The sequence below is a fragment of the Nelusetta ayraudi genome, unplaced genomic scaffold (assembly GCF_046127955.1).
Source record: "Nelusetta ayraudi isolate G7.1 ecotype Tasmania unplaced genomic scaffold, CSIRO-AGI_Nayr_v1 ptg000151l, whole genome shotgun sequence".
NCBI lineage: Eukaryota > Metazoa > Chordata > Actinopteri > Tetraodontiformes > Monacanthidae > Nelusetta > Nelusetta ayraudi.
Genome location: NW_027466201.1, coordinates 3,239,973 through 3,262,308, shown reverse-complemented (window position 1 = coordinate 3,262,308; position 22,336 = coordinate 3,239,973). Strand labels below are relative to the sequence as shown.

The window sequence follows — 22,336 nt, the reverse complement described above, 5'->3', positions numbered from 1 at the left end:
CCAAATGAGGATGAAGGTAAACCACTCATGTGCACACGCACGCATGTGTGTACGCACTCTTGTGTGAGTACACGCACACACACACACACACACACACACACACACACACACACACACACACACACACACCCAAGACTGCTGAGTTCTACTACACATTGCCGTGGACAATCAGCTGATTACTTTAATGGCCTAATTAGGATGGCTGACATGCATTGTCAGGAGTGTTTGTATAATTTATTGATTCATTATGCATATGAGTGTGGCAGTGGAGTGTAAAAAGCCAGCTAGCCAATTAATGGAACATGAAGATATGATTACTTCTGCAGCTATATTTCAACATCCAGGTCAAGGTGTGTGATATTAATAACGTTATGTTATATTGTTTCTATATTTCCGTTATGTCACAGTGTATGATTTAGCAACATTTCAAGATTCTTTTAATCATCTACTTTGTAATTTAAAACACCCTGGCAGACGAGCTGGAAAATCGTTAATGAGGTCTTGTGTTCTTGTTGCCCCAAAGAAATATTTTGCAGATTTGCAGTTTTGCAATTTTCTCTGCAGTTTTGGTGATTACTTAATTGCAGTGTACAACCATGTGACGAGATACCAGGTTTGGCGTAGTCGCTCCATATTTTGTCCTTTAGACTCGCCGTACTTGAGACGTCACATCGAAGCGACGAGCAACAATGGTAAGTGAGCAAGCAATTTTCTCTGCTCCTGGAAATTTTTATCATGTGTAAGCTTATATCTGTCAAATATCACCCGCTGTGATTAAAATGACATAAAAATGTAAACCGCGTTCTTTTTCTTAGGTATTTATGTGTACTTTGCCGGAAATTAATGACTTAAAGATGTGGTAGAATGGTATTAGCCGAGGGCTAGCTACGTTAGCTCGTATGATTCGTTGGCAGCGCAAAAGAGCAAAGTCATTCATACTGTATATTACTATTGTTGCTGTATTTGTAAGGGCTTATTGCAGTTTTCCCCTCAATCAAAGTACAATTATGTAGTCGATCGACGAGCCAGATGTGTTGATCTGGCTAGCATCGGAACAGTGAGCTAACTGTGCCGTAAACAACTTGCATCGCGTCAGGTGAAATATACAAAAGTGTTGAGATAGCTGTCGGTTCATTTTTCCAATAAACGTGAATCGTGTAAAACAATTTTCTAGGGTCAAAACCAAAGTGGGGGCCATGGTCCTGGGGGAGGCAAGAAGGACGACAAGGTAAGAATGACACAATCTCACAGCATGTCAGTTGACACCGTTATTCATCACGATCTTTGTCGTCGTCATACTCAGCTTTTTAAAACTACAACTAAAAACTATTTTAATTACATTGTCTAATATCTAATCAATAAGCGGCGTTTTGGTTGTCAGTTTAGTAGTATGTCAAGTCGGTTTGTTGTTTTATGTGTGAAACAGGTTAATTATTGATTGTTAGATGCAATTCTTTTATTCCCAAACGTGTCAATTTGTGTAAACAAAAGGACAAGAAGAAGAAGTATGAACCTCCAATTCCGACCAGAGTTGGCAAGAAAAAGAAGAAAACAAAGGGGCCAGATGCTGCCAGCAAATTACCACTGGGTATGAAACTGAGAATACACTGTTCTGCTCCACTTTGACACATTCTTTTCAAATTGTTTTTTCATTTTTTTATTTAAAAAAAATATAATAGCAAACATGGATTTTTCTTTTTCTTTTTCAAACATTCTTAAAATGAAATATCCCAGTTTCAATTGGACCGATATGATTTAATGACAGTTCAGTTCTTTCTGGAGTCAAAATGTCCAGCCAAAAGGGCAGTGTTGTGGTTCTGGATGGGATCACTCAGCTACAGAGCTTGCTTTTGCACATCATTCGGGGTAATTAAGTAATTATTGCGCACAACACCCATAACAGTGCAGTGTTTTCCTTCCAGTCACCCCTCACACCCAGTGCCGTTTGAAGCTGCTGAAGCAGGAGCGGATCAAAGACTACCTGCTGATGGAGGAGGAGTTTATTCGCAACCAGGAGCAGATGAAGCCCCTGGAGGAGAAACAGGAGGTCAGACATTGATAAATATGCTTTTTTCTCTATGTGTTGTGGGTTAAATGTAGCTCATAGTCCCACACATATTTCATAGGAGGAGAGGTCAAAAGTGGACGACCTGCGTGGGACTCCAATGTCGGTTGGCACTCTGGAGGAAATCATCGATGACAACCATGCCATTGTTTCCACCTCCGTGGGTTCGGAGCACTATGTCAGCATCCTGTCGTTTGTGGATAAAGATCTGCTGGAGCCAGGCTGCTCCGTCTTACTCAACCATAAGGTACTGTTCAGTAGAAATCCTTGATCTGGGGTTCTTAGGTTAGTGTCATTATTAAAAAGTGAATCCAGAGCAAAACTAACACGTGCACGTTTACTTGTGTGTAGGTTCATGCTGTGATTGGGGTGCTGATGGACGACACCGACCCCCTGGTGACAGTGATGAAGGTGGAGAAGGCGCCACAAGAGACCTACGCCGACATCGGCGGACTGGACAATCAGATCCAGGAGATCAAGGTTTATCCCCAGTGACTTTTCACATACCTTGCATGTTAACTGATTGCATATGCAGGGTGGCTAATTGCTTTTTTTTTGGGACCTGCTTTATATCATCCAGGAGTCAGTCGAGTTGCCTCTCACACACCCAGAGTATTATGAAGAGATGGGGATTAAGCCACCCAAAGGTGTCATCCTGTATGGTCCACCAGGCACAGGTAAGTGTTTTCTAACGCTTTTCTATACTCTTTTTAAAATTTATATTTTTAACATATGCATGTAATCAAAAACTTGTGTATGGTGATCGTCATCACTCCTCATCTCACGGTTTTACCTCCGCAAAGACAATTAAAAAAAAAAAAGATTTTAAGCAAACAGTTTCACCCAGCGAGGGTTACATTGTTATCCGTCGAACACTTACGGACCCCTGGGGACGACCCCAATCGACGCATAATGACAATATGCCACACAGCCCGCCCAGCTGCGGTTGAATAATTGCAGCATTCTCCTCGTTATCCTCAGCCGACAGACCTGGCAGTCGAAATTCAGTCCGCTCGTTTTAAAAAGCAGCAGTTTGATTTGTCTCGAGTCTCGGCAATCTGCACGTCTTTGGCCAAGATAGTAGACAGACTTTGCTCTGACAGTGAAAGCGGATCCCTGCTGTCCATGCCAGGTCAAATCAGATTTTTTATTTATTTCCCCTGGTCCGATCTTTGCGAATGTTTAATGTTTTTTTTCTTGACTTAAAGGTAAGACCCTGCTGGCCAAGGCCGTTGCCAACCAGACCTCGGCGACCTTCCTGCGGGTGGTGGGGTCCGAGCTCATCCAGAAGTACCTGGGTGACGGGCCCAAGCTTGTCCGAGAGCTGTTCAGGGTGGCGGAGGAGCATGCGCCCTCCATCGTGTTCATCGACGAGATTGACGCCATCGGCACCAAGAGGTACTTCGGGCTATTTTCAGCCCCAGAAGTGAGAGACGGGAGACATTTAGAGCAGCCGCGAGCTGTCCCACATGCTGTCGGGGCATCAGGTGGATGCTGAGGTGTTGGATTACTAAGCGTGATCTGCTTGAGCGTGGCGCTGTTTTTATTTTCGGCAGCATATGTCAGATTTAGCAACTCTTTCTTGTCTAATTGTGAGTTTACCTCTGGAAAACGCAGAACCTTACTAAGCTGAACTCTATGAGGATGATGATGAGAATGGAACTGTTTTGGTGTAGCTGTATCAAAGTCTCGCTGTACCACAATACCTCAACACGGTGGCGTCATGTTGGTGTTTCCTGTCTGCTGCTGCCGCGCAGGTACGACTCCAACTCCGGCGGCGAGAGGGAGATCCAGAGAACCATGTTGGAGCTGCTCAACCAGCTTGACGGCTTTGACTCGCGGGGAGACGTCAAGGTCATCATGGCCACCAATCGGATAGAGACCCTGGACCCCGCCCTCATCAGACCCGGTCAGTCCCAGTGTGGCCCGGTGGCTCAGTGGCCGTTGCCTTGGCTGCTGCCTCATTCCTGAGCCAAACATAAAAATAAAAAAAAACACAAATTCTACAGTTAAAGGAACCTGCAATAATAAAATGTTTAATGTCTCTTTTATTCAGGGAGAATCGACCGGAAGATCGAGTTCCCCCTGCCAGATGAGAAGACCAAGAGGAGAATCTTCCAGATTCATACGAGCCGCATGACGGTAGCAGACGACGTAACCCTGGACGACCTAATTCTGGCCAAGGACGACCTTTCAGGAGCTGACATCAAGGTTGGAATCAAATCTATTGATGTTCTTCTTGTCCATCTTTAATCGGACACGCCTGACGGAGTGTTTCACAAAATCCTTTTCGGGTTTACATCACGCATCCTTCAGAGGATGATGGCGTAAACTGCTACATCTACTACTACTGTATATACTCTGACGCCCTCATGTGGCGCCATTTGAAAACCACACCTTTTATAAATAGAGGTCTTGGAAGTTCAATCATTTAAATCATGCTCACTGAACTGTAATCACTTTTTCCTCTTGTGGTGCAGTTTAGCAGGGTTTTCTTTTGGTCCTATTTATCCTGTTCTACAGGAAGAAAAAATTTGACTCCCTTCAATACGGCGATCATTACTTCTCATTTCACCCGACCTGACTCGTTCTTCTTTTCTTTCCCCGTCGTCCAGGCCATCTGCACAGAGGCTGGCCTCATGGCCCTGCGCGAGCGCCGCATGAAGGTCACCAACGAAGATTTCAAGAAATCCAAGGAAAACGTCCTGTACAAGAAGCAGGAGGGAACGCCGGAGGGGCTTTACCTCTAAAAACCGCCACACTCACACACACACCCCTACCGCCGGTTAATCTATTGCTATGTGAGGCGCCAGAGAGAGTTTTGATATATTTTGTGCATGTTGTTTCTGGTCTACCCCCCCCCCCCACTCCCTTGTTACCATTATGTGAAAGACGACAAATAAAAGAAACTAAAAATTCACTCTTGTCTGCTGTCCCTAACAATGCATAATTTTATTATGCAAATTATTGAACTAACACACACATATGTCAGAATTACAAAATTAACATTGACTTCAGGATTTTACTTTGTTTTTAAAGGTGCAGTTTATAGAATTGGAAGGGATCTATTTTATGTAGGCTGGAACCAAAGAAAACATTGGTGTGTTCCTATGTGAAATCATTAAAATGTATCTATTTACTTTTATGCTGACATGAAGACAAGGTCCACTTGTCAGAAGCCGACCACATTGTTCACTATATACAGTAACCTAAAACTTGGATCTATTGTGGATTTATTTATTTTCCCTGACTTTGCTTCTGTGTGGCTCTGTTGAGAAGCCTGTAAGGAAGGAAACTGAACTTGGCTGCCTGCTTCTGTCCAGAAGCATTATGCCCACATTTGATTGACTTTGCCCCCTTCTGCTTTACATAACTACAGTACAGGTTAAGCAAATCTGGCTAAATTGCCCGGCTTTGCTGCAGTGTCTGACATGTTGCAGAACAGTGGCATTGATTTAATTCCTCCTGATGTGGAGTCGTGTGTAACTGAGTGCTCAGCAGAAAGTGGCCCCATGCAGTAGGCATCAAACCACTTTACAGGGCCTGAGTGAGCACGGGACTGCTGCTGCTGCTGCTGCTGCTGCTGCTGCTGCTGCTACAGCCACCTCCTCAGGTGAAGAGAAAAAAAATCCACTCCTTATTTAATCAGTCACGCATTGCAAGCACAGCTTGTACACCACTGCGCAGAAAGGTGTGGGGGTGGGGAAAGGGGGGGGGGGAGACGTTTGAATCTCGTGTGGTGTGTAGAGCCAGGGGGACATAATGAGGTGAGGCAACTGCCCTACTGCTCAAAGCGCACAAGGGGTTGGATATTTGGAACAGGGGAAAAGCAGCTGGAAAAGTGTGGTTGGAATATCCCAATACGTCATTTCAAATATATATATTTTTTTCTGTTAAGCTTAACTTGCTTGAACTATTTACATTTGCCCTGAAAATGAATTATTGAAATGTTCGCAATAAGGGCCAACCGAACCATCAAGTTGACAGAAACTACTCTCAAAAACCTATGAATATTTGACTTTGGGGTGAAATGAACAGAAAACTTGAACGGTTCCTGCAACATATAATATCCTTAAAGTAAGTAGGGCATTTAAGTGGACGCATGCAAAAGTAATTTCTTCCATCTCAAACAGTGTCACCCAGAACAAAATATCCGGACTTTAAGGTATATTGGCTACATGAACTATTACTTACCAGACCCTATTAGATTTTACCCCGTAAAGGCCCAAAACTCATGAATCCACACTCTGCCAAGAAACGTTTCCTGTTGTTTGCTCCTGTGGCCACTGGGCGGCGCCTCTGTTGGGTTCCCCCCGCAAACCCTTCCACACTCACACGCTCCAACAGGCTGGAGATGTGTTTTATTTTTATTTTATTATTATTATTTCAACGTACTGAGCGCGCGTGCGTATGTGCACGCTCACAACGCAGTCACAATCAACACTCTGTCCAATTCTGCGTGGTCATTCCACCTGAGTTGTCAGTGTGTGTTGAATTCAAGTCTGTCTGAATATGATCCACAAACTGCTTCGCTTTAACATTAGCAACTATAGTTGCAGACAGGACAGGCGGCAGTCGTATGCCGTGCCGTACTCAATTGTTAATTACACGTATGCCTACCGCTTTGTAGTAGCCAATAGTGACACTTCCTACTTCCTATAATGAGCCTATCAAACCTTGTGCAGCCGCGCCAATGAAAACTAGTCACGTTTACTCCGGCTCCGTCGAGGAAGCCAAAGAAAGACGCCTGTACCTGTAAAAAGTGGCGCAAAGGCGCCGCAAAACAGGTGCGTCTGTTTTTAAACTTTCCAGTATTTATAACTATTACATTTCCATCAAGTGCCGCTGCCTGGTGCAATGCAGGTCCCAAGTAGCCAATCGGCGTTGCCGACACATGGAGTACAATATTGCGGGTCTTGAGCGGCCAATCAGAAACGCACTCACACAGCAGCACGGCAAAACTCTCCAGTGTCAACCAGGCAGGATCTCCATTCCCCTTCTCGGGAGGTATCCTTCCGCAGCGGCAAACTAGCGTTTTCTGTTACGAGGATCTAACTCTCTCTGGAATAAACAGACGCCCATTGGCACGGCAGCGTATTCATTGCTAAAACGTTTTTTGTTTTGCTTTGTTTGTTTGTTTTCTTAGATTAAGGATTCAAGACTTTCAATCAAGTGTTTTTTTTACTATGAAGGCCTCAATACAAGAAATTGACTATATGGCAATGCAGCAACTAATGCATAAATTACTGTATAATAAAATAATCTTAGAAATGATATAAAATATAGATTTTAAGTGTAAAACCAAGTTGTATTGTTTCATGAATAAGTCAATGTCTTGATCCTGCAAGCCGCACCTTCCATGTTATTTTTTATATTTTCAAATAGATGTGTTTCAATATAAACTTGCAAAGATTTACATGCAATTGAAATTCTTTTCCAAAGTCTTGTTTGATTCTTTTTTTAATTTTCCCTTAGGAAATGGGCGTGTACCGAAGACAAATGGAAAACCATGTGTACTTTTGTTGAATAACTTAATTAACTTGGACTTTAGCCCAAAGTTTTGTTCAGGCAACTGCACGAAATGAGGGCATTTATTTAAGCAAAGATGCTTCAACAAATATTTGCAACATAATGACTCCATTCACAGCTTTATCTCTGTTTGCAAGTGTGCTTGCACAAATAAGCATCCTGCACAACTCTAACCAAAACAAGCTCCACCAAAGAAGACTGCTGACAGGATGTATGCATCATCAGGGAAAGTGTGTTCCAAAAGTGCTGCGGTTTTTAACATTTATTGTGGTTGTCAGTATGCGAGGCAGCATAGAACGAAAACAAATTAATTGCAGCAAAGGTTGAGCAACACAAACTTTTTGCAAGTTTGTTCACCGTTTATTTCTGAATGAGTAAAGGAATACACACCACCACAACAACAGCAACACCGTACCGTACCGCACCATAATTAACATACTTCAATTTGTGAGCGTGAGGATGCCCTGCGCGCAATGCAGCCTGCCTTGATTGACATGTGTTCTGCGGGAGGCCCGCGTTTGCTGCGGCAGCCTCTTGAAATTGAAATAAGGAAGTGAGTGGTCGGCGCGGCTAGCGTGGCGGAGGGATACACATGCAAGGCAACCCCTACCTCCCCTCCTCCCCCCATTCTCGTCGTACACACACTTGCTATCCAGTTAGTCGAACTCCATCTAAGGAACGACCACACTCCCTCGTCTGCCCTCACAAAGCGACAAGCACACAACCTATCCGACATGGTACGTATTGTATTTTTTTGTTGTGTTGTCTATTTATGATGTTTTATTATGGCAGGTCCGTGTCCAGAAAGCGAGGTACAAGCCCTTTTCTGCATTTTGTTGGGTTTTCAACCCCCCCCCCTTCTCAGGACGGAGTGGTTGTGCTCTATATCCGCTCATTGATTCCTCTTATGGGCGACAGATATGCGCAGAGGAGGCGGAAAACGCCCGCAAAGCCTCTTCGATGTGTAACGGTGCATGTTCTGCATGTGGTTAACGCTTAATCCTCGATTAAATCAACGATATTCGGCGGGAAATAATCAGTTATTGTTTTTTTTAAACACCCGCCCCTCCTAACCGGACCGCATTTGCTTTGTAACTGCGCAATTAGAAATAATTGTTATAATTTGTTATTACACGTCGGTCTTTATGGGATCAAGTCTCCTGTTTGCGGGTTCCCTGGTTCGCACTAGCGGGTCATTTATTGGCTTGAATGGCATGAACTACCAAGCTAATTTGAGTCTTAATAGAGCATTTCCCGTTTTCTTTTCTCTCTCTGTCTTTGGCCGGTTATAGCAGATATATTGCGATCCGTAATGATAATTAACGCAGGCGTGTTTCGGAGTTGGGGAGGGCAATGCTCCACCGACGTTGGCGCCACAAAAAAGGGAGCACCGGCGGTTCTGTTCTCCACCGAACCGCCGTCATGTTTTCAGCGAGCTAGCGGCGTTTTATATTTCCGCCAATGGCGCCACCCTTTCGTCGGCGCTCCCGCCGTGGCCTCCCGTCTCTCTCTCTCTCTCTCTCTCTCTCTCTCTCTCTCTCTCTCCCTCTCTCTCCATTTCGCCCCCCACACCCCCCTTTTTTTTTATTTTTTTTATTTTTTTGTTTGTTGCGTCGCACCGTCTTTGCCGCTCGAGTTCCAGCCTTGCCACGGTGGGTGGGTGGGTAGGGAGTGTGGGGGTGTGCGGAGGAGGGCGGCTGAGTGAGTGGATGGCGTTAGGGTGGGTTGGCAGCTACTGCATTTTGTCGGTCTGGTTCCGCAACGGAAACGGATCCCCCTCCGCCACCGCACCCCTCCCCCCTCCCCCCCGCCCCCCACCTCAAAACACACACACACACACACCGCAGTTACAAGGTTATAACAGCATAATCTTCACATGGGGGTTAAGATGAGATTGAATAAAGCTTCGACGTTAAAACATACATACATACATTCAAACAATCAAACAACAAACGCAGCTCATCCCCCTGTTGCCAACCAGCCCGCCCGCCCGCCTTCACCCTACTTCCCTCTCCCGCTGGGCTTTTCGTCGGACTGCGTCCTGTTTGTGTTTTGACGACTGATTTGGTTGCCTCTCCTTTGCAAGCACTTGGCGTTATGCAAATGCGGAGCCCAGTTCATTTCACCTGAGAACCTCTGTCTGGCATCTGCCGGCGCTAAAAAAATAAAAAAAATAAATAGATAAAAACATAAAAATCAACAGCTGTTAAACTAGAACTAGAGTCTGCTCGCTCTGATCAGAATTACGCTGCGAGATGTTGGCAGCGCAGCTATTTGTTTTTTCGACAGTGTGCGCAGGTGTTCATCTTTTGTGAGGTTATTAGTTGTCGCCACCGCGATTATTAGTGGCGTCCAACAGAGCCATCAGACTTGCACCGGTCTCACCAGAAGATTGGGGAAATGCGTTCACAAGTGACTGGCTAATGAAGCGCACAGGCTACGTCACGCAGGGCTGGGTTAGGTTACCAGGTAGAAACGATGGAAAATGGACCCATGGAGCTAATCCTTTGATTATTGTGCTCGATAGATCATTAAAAGCCTCAGGGACTCAAGGAACCGTGCAGACCTCTCTGTTTGACCCCTCCCTGCTGTGATCAAATTTCCTTTATATGGTATTGAGCTGCAATGCAGTTTCACGTTGCAACGCAGTAATTGGAGTGTGAAGTCCAAATTGTCGCGGACCTACCCTGCGTATCAGCGGCTCTGAAAAAGTTGAAACCGCAGGCGTAAGCCCCTTATCTGCGTCAATGCGCCCATTCAAGTGGAAACAGCCTCCCCCATTGAGGTGGAAGTATCTCATAAGTAGTCAGCCGATGGACTCCCTTCCCCTGTTCCTGTTACACTCCTGTTTGCCCATGTATGTTTAGCAACTTGAAGGACACCTGATCCACTGTGTTATGAATATTTGATGAGGCGTGCGCAGAAGCAACACCTAGACATGTTTCTGCGGTCTGGGAGAATCAAAGTGCTTTTCAAATTGCGGAGGAGGTACCGAGCCACCGTCCAGCACGGTCATATGGTTGATCGGCCGTGTCCGCAGGGTGTAAGGGGAGGGTACATTTGTTTATTACCATAATCTCCTCCTCCTCATCTCCAGACTCAGCTGAGCCTCATTGTTTTTTGTCTGGCCCTTATGAGAAATGTCCATCACCCCCAGATGAGGGGATTCGTAGGGGTCTTGGCATTTGGGAGGATGTCATACCCACTGGTTGTTCACCTTGCACTATGCCATCGAGAAGCTATGACAGGAATTAGTTGGAGTGGAGATTGATCAAACTCCCATCAATGTTCAGCCAGCCTGTTGTCCATTAAAATACCGGTCACAGTGCCCAGTGGACTACCTCCCGTCGCCAACAGTCCTGTTTGGAGCGCAACTCCGGGGCTGACTGTGCAAAAAGCTACAGTGGGAGTGGTTGTCCCACCCGTGCCAGCGGGCCTGCGCTTGCAGAATGTCCTTCCTCCCCACCACCACATGCACACACCTATCCCTCCGCAAGCTGTTATTAAGAGTGGAATCCTGGCACCGGGTGACCCTGTCCACGAGACCCTGTGGATGCTGAATCACAGGGAGTTTCCTCTGCACAGTGTGTCATTATCAGAGGGAGGGAAAGGGACACTGGGTTGGTGGTGGTTGTGGAGGGGGTGGGGGTATTGGATGAAGTTCAAGTGCCAGGAAAAGATCGGCAAAGAATGAGGAGGGGAGAGGGCCGGCAGTGGGGCCTGGTGGTGCAGCGCCACCACCACCATAGTATTGCCTCACTATCTTTGGACTCAGCCTGAGAAGGATCCGTTGCACTCGCGCACCCCCGCCTCACACCCAGCCCACTTGGGTTGAGTTATTGTGAGAGGGAGGAGGAGTATGCTGCAGAAGTGACACAGCACGAGAATGAGGGGCTGAGTTAACAGAGTCAGGAGTTAGGGGGGGGTCCTGGGCTCATCGTCAGGGAAATTAACATGGCGAAAAGACATGCGGTATGATATCAATGTGGGTGATGTGTTTATGTAAGGAGAGCTGTTCATCCTCACAGATGGGGCAGCAGGGAGTGTGCAACGTCGTTGTGCTAACAGGCATGTCAGCAGAGTCATCCTGCAAACACTCCCCACAACCCCCACCCCCACACGTTGCCAGATCAATCCGACCTCGGCCGGCTGCTGCTCAAAGGCCCTCAAGGAGGAAGCTTCATCTTGCGGCGAAAGGTTCCGCTCGCATTTTGTCACGCACGGGGAGTGACCGGCAAAAGAAAAAAAAATGTGGAAATGAGCCCCAAACATGGACTAAAGACGTCTTCTCTGGATTTCCTCCGGCCGTATCCAAAGCAAGCCCGATTGTATAAACACCGATGGGTCAGAGGAATTTGCTCCAAGGCGGACCTGACCGCAGCCGACTAATTAGCAGGAAACACGGGAAGCCGTAAAATGATTGTCATTGAGGAAGAATGTTATTAAGAGGGCGTGGAGGTTTTGCACGAGTGCCCATGTGAATGCCTCTGTGTCTCGTGTCAGAATTTGTGTGTTTGTGTGTTTTTTTTGTTGTTGTTGTCGTTGTTGCTACGCACTAAAATGCTACTGTTTCGTGTTAAAATATTCACGGAGCTAAGCACGCAGAGGTAATTATGGGAGTCTGTGTTCGCTGTCAACTAACGCGACCACCCCACCATATTGATTCACTCGCGCCGAAGCGCTTTGATGCACACTTTGTAGAGCATGTGTGTGGGTTGATGTTGGACATCAGACTGTTGTTGCCTGGAGATGAGAATACAGGGAGGCTTGTTAGGGTTTTTTTTTTTTTGTCCTTTTCCTTTTCCTTCCCCGTCGGGCTGATACACACTCCCGTGCTGTTACGTCGTGAAACAGCTGCGGCTTTAACGCTTTCTTCTGTCTGAAAGGAGATGCACTTCACCCATCGCATTAGTACACAACTTATTGCTCGAAAAGAAAAGGTCCCTCTGGGGTCCAAAGGTCGGGTTCACGCCCGAACCGGCCGCTCGGCACGCGAGTGTCACTTCCAACACCATATTTGTGCAACTCAAGACACCCTGTTGTCAATTTGTTTTCTTGGAAAGAAACAACAGCGGCGAGTCGCCTCTCCCCATTGTGTGTTTTGTCAGCTCCCGTGTCGGCACTCCAAAAAGTAAAAGCAACATAAAACGCGGCGGTGGCGGGCCTCGGATGTTGACTGTAAAGTCGGCGCATCCACTCTGCGTCGGTGGCATCGGTCACTGACACGTCGAAGTTGCAGTCGATCACGGCCCAATCGCCTCCTGCCACGTCATCGTACGGTTCTTTACGCCAAAGATGCAATTTCTGCCTCTGCCTCCTGGGAAACAATGCTCCCCGTTATTCCGCCATCAAGAAAAGCAATTCAACTGGTTTGTGAATGTTGGCAGCGGCCAGAGCGTACGCCAGCAGGACGGGGCGGCCTCGGACAACTGCACCTTTGTGACGGGTTGCAACAGTGACCGCACAGTCTTTCAGAATTGTAATAGGTGCGCTGTTGAGCAACTCCACCGTTTGTAAAAAAAACAAACTTTTCTCTCTTCTTGTCTCTGTTCTTCTCAACCACAGGCTGACCAACTAACAGAGGAGCAGATTGCAGGTAGGAATGCAAAGAATGTCGCCCCTCCTACTTCCACCTCACAAACATTGCACTCGCTGCTGAAACACACTCGCTTAAGAATTCTGTAGCGGCTCGTCCTCAACATATCATTAGCCTGTCGTTGCTGAGCAGGAAGCGAGTGGAGGAAGTATTTAGTGCGCGTCATGACTCGGGGACTTTAACCCCGAGTGAAAAGACAAAGCGTCCGCCGAGTTTCCGAAGCACTTCTAATCGACGAGACACCATGAAATTGTCGGGTAATAAAAGACGTGGTCTTTCCGATATAAACCTCCACAGGTTGGGTGCCCTGTGTGGCTAATTAGATTGTGCAAATGCTTCAAGGCACGGTACTTCCGTCACTTCCCTCGCGCAAGTTTTTATATCCTGTTCTTCAAGGCTGCCGCGGATATCAAACATCTTTTTTTTCTTTTCCTCTCGCAGCCTTAGCTGGCCCCACTGCTTAGTCACAAGCTCAGTTAAACCTTCTCATCTCGTCGGTGGCGACGACTGATTTCTCAAGCCTCCCCCCCCTCAATCTCTCTCCCCCGCTCTCATCTTCGCCACCCACAGAGTTCAAGGAGGCTTTCTCCTTATTCGACAAGGACGGTGATGGCACAATCACCACCAAAGAGCTCGGCACCGTCATGAGGTCGCTGGGCCAGAATCCTACAGAGGCAGAGCTGCAGGACATGATCAACGAGGTGGATGCTGACGGTCAGTACACACACACACACACACACACACACACACACACGCACAAATGCCGTGTCGTCCATTTGGACACGGTAATGGTGGGGACAGAAAAAGTAGACTTGCAGGATCCTAGTAAATCCATTTTCACAACTTTATCTAAGGTGTAATCATTTTTTACCCTCAATACTAATTTTACCGGTACAGCAGTGTGTGTAGGTGTTTAAAAAATGACCTAGACTATCTACCAATCTACCAATAATCAACATGACATTGCCATTAGGGATGTGAACAATTGATCAATTATCGATTAATTGTTAATGAAAGAATTTAATAGATGGAATTAAATTAAATTAGTCACAATTAATTGAAACATTTTTACAAAGGTTTTTTTTGTTAAAGCAAATTACAACAACTTAAAAAAAAAAAAAAGTTGAAATGTCACCCATTTGAAGTCAACTTAAAGTCAGACGCTAAATGTTCAGGGTGTTTTTACTGTTCTCTAATGTAAGAATGGGTCACATTGGACCCTCAACATTATTTAAGGGTTAAATAATGTGTTCCTTACACATTTTTCATGGTGAAATTTAGGTTCTCGGGAAAAATCACCGCTGATCAATTAATCGTTAATTAATCGATGAGGTCAATCAACTAACGATTGATCAGTTAATCTGTTGTTGTTTGGACATTTCTCAGTTGTGAATTTTGGGGTTTTGGTTTTCCAACATGTTATAGGAGCAACATGACTGTTTGTGAAGTGCCTCATAGGTCTCAATTATTAGTTCCCTGTTCTCTCAATAACACAATACAGTCGACGCAAAGAAAGAACTGAAAAAAAAAAAAAAAAAACAGAATTGTGGCTCTGTTCTGTGAACCATTGGATCGTTTTCTTCCCCGTAAAGCTAAAAGAAGAGAGAGAGAAAAAAAAAAAAAACATTGTCCCAGATGCTCCCACCCCTGGCTTAACTCACTGGGAGAATTAATTTTAAAAGGTGGATAATCAGCAGTTAATCGTTCATTCCAGTCACGGCGAGTGATTAGTGTGTCCTGAGCGAGATGGAAGGGTTTTAATATTTAGGTTAATAAGGTGAAGCATCTCCTCTCCCATAAGCACCCCGACTTCAATTTTAATCAGCGTAATGACTTTCAGCCGCAAAAACGGTAAGAATCAGTCTCTCCCTTCGCACATCTGACCCCAGTTATTGGGTGGAGTGGTTGATGTTTCCACACGTTTCCGTCCATTTCATCTATTCTAATGGAAAATAAACCAATAGTTGGCGGCACGGCGAAGGGAAGGATCGCTTAGAGCAATTTATCGTTGGTATTATTATTAGTATTGTTACTGCTCTATCTCAAAACACATCTCCCTCCCTTCTCCTCCGCCAACTGTCGGCCAACTGTCCGGGGCCAACTGTGCAGGGCCGGCTTATTTTCACATGACGTGTCCGTCGTCTGTGTCAGCACTTTAGTCAGCGCGTTGGTTTCCATCACAGATGACAATGTCGGGGTGGGGGGGGGGCGCAGGAGGCGCCGCCGAGTGTCAAGTGACCAGCAGCGCGAGCGTGCTTTGCATAGTCGCTGCGGTTCGGGACATTGATTGGGTCTCGTGTGACAAGATTATTTCACTCGCCAACAATGTTTCGTCTACAGCTGCAGTGCTGCTTCCCAGAGGAATTTGTTTTATTTGAGTTTTTTGAAAAAGTGTAAAAGACTATATATATATATATATATATGTATATACATTACCAGTCAACAGTTTGGACACACCCTATGAATTTAATGTCTTTTCCTTCATTCTCATGACTATTGACGTTGCAGTTTCTCACTGAGGGCATCAGAACTACGTACAAACAGTAATTGAATTGTGTAGGAAAGAATAAAAGTGTAAAATAATAAAAAAATAAAATTTCTATTTAAATTCTTCAAAATAGCCACGATTCATAAAAAGCATATTTAGAGTTATTTAACATGTTGTTTTTTGCTACAGAACTACAAATATCCTGCTGATATTTCTGATGTCTTCACCATCTATCTGCAGTGTAGAAAGAACAAAGACAAGGAAAAAAAACATTGCAATATACAGTGTGTCCAATCGTTTGACTGCTAGTGTATGGACATACCCATATATCTATATAGTGTGAAAGAAAATATATAAAAGTAACATGGCTAATAGCTGTAGCAGAAGAGCTAAACACAGCTAGCAGCTCTTCTGCTATTGGTACAAGCCATCAGTGGTGCTATCAAGTATGCTGCGTCAGCCTATAGGATTTTTGCCCTTTTTCCTCTTCTCTTTTAATGGGCCAACATTGATCAGAGGGGATCAATCGTGCCAACGGCTCGGCGGTTCGCCGCGTTGTATTGAAATGTCCTCTCGCCATCCTTAGCGCCGCCCCCTCTTCCCATTACTCCCGAGAACAGGCGCGCGCACGCAGGCACGCGCGCGCCCATCGCGAACATCCTCTCGTAATGCCTCTGCCTCCCATGGCTGATGCAATCTAGGTCAGACGGCAATGAAGCTAGTAATGGAAAATAAAAGTGGTTACATAAGGTCTCTCTCCGCGCTCTCTCGCACACCCAGTGCTCGCATCGGCAGCCGTTGAGATGTCGGCCGACCCCATTGAAAATCCGCTTTATTTACCAAACAAGGAGGCCACCGCAAAGAATCCCACCCAACAAAGACGAGAGGAGGGCGGAAGAATCGAGCATGAGCGTCGTGGGTGGGGGATATTGGCCTTTTGGCTGCTCGACGGTGAGAATCAAGCGGCTTTAAAAATGGGAAAGGCAGAGAGGGGGGGGTGGGAGGGGGAGGAGAGTGGGGGGTGAAATGTTGCTGCCGTTTAGCCGAGCGTGGCACAGATGTGGAGGCAAGACGACGACAACGAAAGGGAAGGGGTGGGGGACATGGGGGGGGGGGGGCTAGGCATCTGTGGCACCGTGAGTGGGGAAGGGAGGGAGGAGAAGAAAACGTGAACATCAAAAAGAAAATCCCATCTGCCGCGGCGCGGAAAAAGGACTGCACGCTAATTAGCCCGAGAACGCTCGCGCTCGTTACACAACCGCGGCCTTCTTTCGTATCTCAAGGATGGAAGTTGGCTTCGTGGAGCGGCAAACAACAGTGGCCATGCGCACGCACGCACGCACAGGCAGGCAGGCAGGGCGCGCACACGCACAAGAGAAGAGCGCAGAGATGCCTCATCCTTGCAAAGTTTGCGTCAGCGCCTCTTATGCGTAATCGCACCATCTCCCACTCGGTTCACTCCTTATATTCTCTCCTCTTCACATCTCCCTCATCTCCATCTCCCTCTCTGCCGCCCACGCCCAGCCTCCCCTCTCCATTCTCTCTCTCTCTCTCCCTCTCCCACCATTTTCTCTCCTCCTCTGCACCCGTCCTTCCTGTCTTCGTCCCTCCTTGCCTGCCTCCCTTCCACCCTTCTTCCTTCCCTCCCTCCCTCCCTCCGACTGGAAGGTGCAGTTAGCCGCACATAACCACAGGGCCACGCTGCGCTCCTCTTCACCGGCGATGGTTTCCTGGTCGACCCTCCTCCTCCTCCTCCTCCTCCTCCTCCTCTTCTTCCTCCTCCTACTCCTCTTCCTTCCTCCCCCCCAGTGGCAGCATGTGTTCCCTCGGTGCTGCTGGCTGTCTCTGTGTGTTAGCTAACAGGTCCTTAGATTGTTACCCCGGGCTGTGAGATCACCATCTGCCCCATCACATTACTGTAGCCCCCTTTTCCCCTTACACACACACACACACACACACACACACACACACACACACACACACACACACACACACACACACACACACACACGCACCCATTCTCGCATGTTCCCTCGCCTTTTTGCTCCCGCAGCCGCGCAGAGGCATTGGTTAATCTGCGTACGCCCCCCCCCCCCTCCCCGCTGAGCTAATCCCCTTGGCACTCGCCGTCTCCGACCTTCCCTATAATTCCTGCCGCTTTTCCGGTAAACTTTGCCAGTAGTCCCTCACGCCTCCTCAAACACCTGCACGTCCGTGTCACCGCAGTCGGCCCCGCCGACAGCCGTCCCCCCTCCTGCGGTTGCAATCCTGCGTGCTACCAGATCCTTCCCCACTCCCCCGCAACACCCCCCAACCCCCCACCATCGACAGGGCGGTGATCCCCCTCGCTAATCCGGTCTTGACAACAGGACATGGATATTGATCCTCGTCGTCAGCACGGCAGCTGCCACTGGGAACCACCCGGAATGAAAACCACTCCTTCCTTGATTGGAATTCTTTGGGGGGGGTCGGTGAGCCGCGGGATCGGTGTAAATCATAGAGCAAAAATGCATGCGAGGATGGATCGATATGGAAAGGAGGGGCGAGGCGTCTGCACCGAGGCTCCTCCTTTCCCCTTCAGAGCCTTTAATGTATGTAAAGGCTGCACACGATACTCTCCATTACACTTGCAAAGAGGACTTCCCCCCCGGGGGGAAGGAACGTACACTTACTTTCCACTTCAACCCGCAGTGGATCTATTCCTTCTCTGGAAAAGGCAAATTTTGAAGGGATCGTTCAGTCCAACATCGATCTTTGGCCACTTGGAAGACGGAGGCTGACCGTTGTGGAGTTTTATGTCGTTAAAGAAATCCTCCCAGCGGAAACCCTCAGTAGTCACAGTAAGAAAAACAGTGCCGGTACGGCACCATGAACACATCTGAAAGACACAGGAGTCCAATCCCGACTCAAAGCTGCGATATTAACGGCAAGTCTTTTGCCAAATTGTCCAGCGTTTCATCTTGTGCGAAGATGGAGTCTGCGGATCGTCCAGATCGTGACACCGCATAAGAAAGACGGGGACACAGAGTGTTTCTCTCCAGTTGTTTTATTGCTGTGGAGTTGGCGGCTGCTGCTGTGGAGAGGGAGGAGTTCTTTCCCGCTGTCAGACTTCAGAACACTTGCAACCGATCCGAAAATGTCACCAGATTCTAACATCCATCGAGTGGGAAACCGGGTGGGGGGGGGACGCCACTTTTAGGTGGAGATTAGATGAGATCAGTCACGACTAACCTTTCACTGTAGCTACCACAAAGATACCGGTGGAGTGAGACTACGGTCCGCAAACAACAGTAACACCAACGGGGGAAGGAAAGACGCGTATCTGATGAGATGATGATCATCAGTCTGGGGGAAGTGGGGAGGAGTCTCATCAGCTAAATGACTTCGCTTTTACGTAATTGGGATTTTTGCCGATGAATTGTATCTCATCGATCACCATTTCCAGGTAACGGAACCATCGACTTCCCAGAGTTCTTGACCATGATGGCCAGAAAAATGAAGGACACAGACAGCGAGGAGGAGATCCGCGAGGCTTTCCGAGTATTCGACAAGGTGAGTGCGAGAGGTTTGGGAAAAGCAGGTGCTCTCTATTTCCAGACGTCCTGAACGGGACCTTGGAAAAAACGAGGTTCCAGACTTTCTCCTGCCACTGATTTAGCACAAACACAATCACGGGCAAGTTCGGGATAAGAAGACCAATTGTTACAATTGCACAACGCTACGTGTTTCCAGGACGGCAACGGCTACATCAGCGCCGCCGAGCTGCGTCACGTCATGACGAACCTGGGAGAGAAGCTAACGGACGAGGAGGTGGACGAGATGATCAGAGAAGCAGACATTGACGGAGATGGACAGGTCAACTACGAAGGTAAACACACACACACACACACACACACACACACCGAGGCTTTTTCACTTCGCCCTGCTCAGTGATTGGTCGCGGGGTCACATTTCACCATTGGCAGAGCTCATTTTCCTAAGAAGGCTGTTGACATATTCTGACGAGTCCAGAGTCGGTCGCCGAAAACAAAGTCCCACTTCCTGTCTGGAAGCGTCTCGCAACCGCAGCGCACGTCAAGTCCGACGGGGCTGGCATGGTGGTGGAGAGCGCTAATAACGATGACGATAACAGTGTCCTGTTTTTACCGTCTGTCTAAGGGACAGTTCCACTAAAAAACTGAACTGCCACCCGTTTACCTCGGCGCAGCCCTGCTGACGTTCTGGAAGCTTCACAGAGGAAGCTTTCATTTTCCAGAGCCAAACCCAGAAGCGTATCATCGCACCAGCCGCGTCCAATTTGCCACGTCACCTTTGACCCCACCCCCACCCCCACCCCCGACAGTATTTCACGTGCCAGAACTCGCCGTAGTTTCCAGATGGAAACGGAATGCGGCACCTGTCCAGCGGGCGACAGTTGACGCTTTGGCCGTAAAACATTATTATCTCCTCGCCGCCTTGGAGTGGAAATGAATTGCTGAGATTTCCACACACCCGTGCGCCGCCACACAGGTCTCATTATCATTTTTCCCAACTATTTCTCATTTGAGAACGCGACCGCGTAGTCTTCCGTCGCACCGGCATCATTTGAACACTGTTCGCTGTCCTTGATGTGGATTTTTAGATGTCAGCACGGCCTCCAGAGATTCAGTGGCGAGGGATAAGCGGCTGAAATTAAAATGTCTGCCTGAAGAATCTCCTCCGCAATAACGCACTTGAACATTTCATCCGGTGACTGGAAGAAGTTTCTTTTGCTGACCTGCTCCCTGTCTCTCGCTCCCCCCCCCCCCCCCCCTTTGTCTCTGCAGAGTTTGTACAGATGATGACCGCAAAGTGAAGCCTGCCTGCCGCCCGTCGCTATTCCCTCCTCCCCGCCCCCCTAGAAGAAAAAGAAAAAGGAAAAAAAAAAAATCAAAATGTTTTACTTACCTCTTCGGAAAAAAAGTTCATTTATTCATACTGTTTCTGTATAGAAAATAATTGAATGTTGAAATAAAATATCCTTCTGTCCACAACAGGTTAAAAAAAAATATATATATATTGAAAAAAAAAAAATATACAAAAGACATCTGCATGAAAATGATGGTTAGTGATCCTGTCCCCCCCGCCCTTCCCCCCTCCGCCTCCCTCCTCCCTCCCCCCCTCCGGAGATCAGTTTAGTACCAGTACTTAACAAGTTAAAGATAAATAACAACAACCCTGTAACTTACTACCTTCCGACTTAAAAGCAGCAGCAGCATTTGACAAACTCCTCCCCCAGTTCCATTTGCTAGTGGTCAATGTCTGGGCTGGCCATCTCTTCTATCTCTGTTTTTTTTTTTTTTTTTTTTTTTTTTCTGTTCTTCATGCATGCAGCTTGAGTCCGGAGCACCAGACCTCCTCCTCCTCCTCCCTCCCTCCATGCCTCCTCCCTCCTCCCTCCCCCCTCCCCCCTCCATCCTCATCCCTTCTCCTCCAGGCTACCAGAGCGTGCTGATTCCACTATAAGCTGTCCTCTCGTTGGTTTGGTACAGTTTCTTCTTCTTTTATCTATTTTTTTTGTATTGGAAAGAGGAACCCTGTTATCGTTTAAGATGGGAAGATTATACCGAGGTTAAGACTTAAAGTTAATTGACAAAAAAAAAAAAAAAGTGGAATGGGACTTAATTGTATGCTAGATATAAAAAAAAATGTACAAAAAATACATTTTCAAACGTTTGGCATGTTCTTTTTGTTTTTATGTTATTTGGACAGCCATCTTAAGTAGTTGTGCGTCCTGCCCTTTTTATTACAAAAAAAAAAACCAGGAGGGAGGACATTAAAGAGTCTTACAGTGATGCTTTCTATTTTTTTTTCTTCTGTTTTTGTTTTTTTTTTGTTTTTTCGCTGAGATGGAGTGTCTGTACTCTTTACTTGCAAGAGAGAATCACTGGCCTTCACTTTTCTTTATATTTTCTTTTTCGTCTTCTGTTTCTCGACTCAGACGAGAGCGCGGCGAGGGGCGCGCCGGCAGCGCGTGCTGTCGGCGCGCCGGTTTTTATTTTTATTTCATTTTTTTTTTCCTCTTTGCGGCTGTTAATCTGAGTCCAGTTTACATTCATTCCAAGTTGTACATGCTAGTCTTTTTTTTTTTCAAATAAAAGACCATGAACTTTATTATGTCTTATGTCATTTTTCTAAATGCTCTGTTGTGGAAAGGAAAAAAAAAAAAAAAAAAAAATCTCTCGCTCTCTATGAATATATAAACAGTATATGCAGAGACAGCATAACGAGTCTGTATGTTGTTTTACCAAACTACACAATTGTGTCAATAATAAAGCTGATTATAAAGCACCGTTGTGTGGATGTTGCAGTGTCATTGGCTGATGTGTGTAACACTGTTCTCCATTACACGGCGGTGAGCTTGTGGAGTGAGTCGCTCACAGGGGAGCGAGAGTGTGTGTGTGTGTGTGTGTGTGTGTGTGATAGAGAGAGAGTGTGGGTACACACACACACACACACACACACACACACACACATGACGCCTCGCCTCTCTCCCAAGACCGAGTGGGTTGCTAGGCAACAGGAACATGCTGTAACCGGGATGTTAGGGTTTGCTTTTTTTCCCTCCTCCTCTCTCTCTCTGAAAAGGCAAGTGGGAGTTTGAATAAACCCTGCTCGCGTCGACTCCATGTTGGCTTGT

The 22,336-nt window shown here is 46.8% G+C and overlaps 2 protein-coding genes across 2 annotated transcripts; both read left to right on the top strand.

Annotated features, from left to right (window-relative positions):
* Positions 1-628: 628 nt before the first annotated feature.
* On the top strand, positions 629-4,985 carry LOC142879927 (26S proteasome regulatory subunit 4). Its single transcript, XM_076013489.1, has 11 exons — positions 629-692; positions 1,175-1,228; positions 1,492-1,588; positions 1,923-2,047; positions 2,127-2,312; positions 2,417-2,545; positions 2,646-2,742; positions 3,274-3,463; positions 3,823-3,974; positions 4,122-4,276; positions 4,681-4,985. Exons 1-11 carry the CDS (start codon positions 690-692, stop codon positions 4,813-4,815), a joined length of 1,323 nt encoding a protein of 440 aa, XP_075869604.1. The 5' UTR covers positions 629-689; the 3' UTR covers positions 4,816-4,985.
* Positions 4,986-8,176: 3,191 nt separating this feature from the next.
* LOC142880009 (calmodulin-1) lies at positions 8,177-21,810 on the top strand. The gene is made up of 6 exons (XM_076013622.1): positions 8,177-8,331; positions 13,160-13,190; positions 13,761-13,904; positions 19,124-19,230; positions 19,411-19,546; positions 20,484-21,810. Exons 1-6 carry the CDS (start codon positions 8,329-8,331, stop codon positions 20,510-20,512), a joined length of 450 nt encoding a protein of 149 aa, XP_075869737.1. The 5' UTR covers positions 8,177-8,328; the 3' UTR covers positions 20,513-21,810.
* Positions 21,811-22,336: the final 526 nt, after the last annotated feature.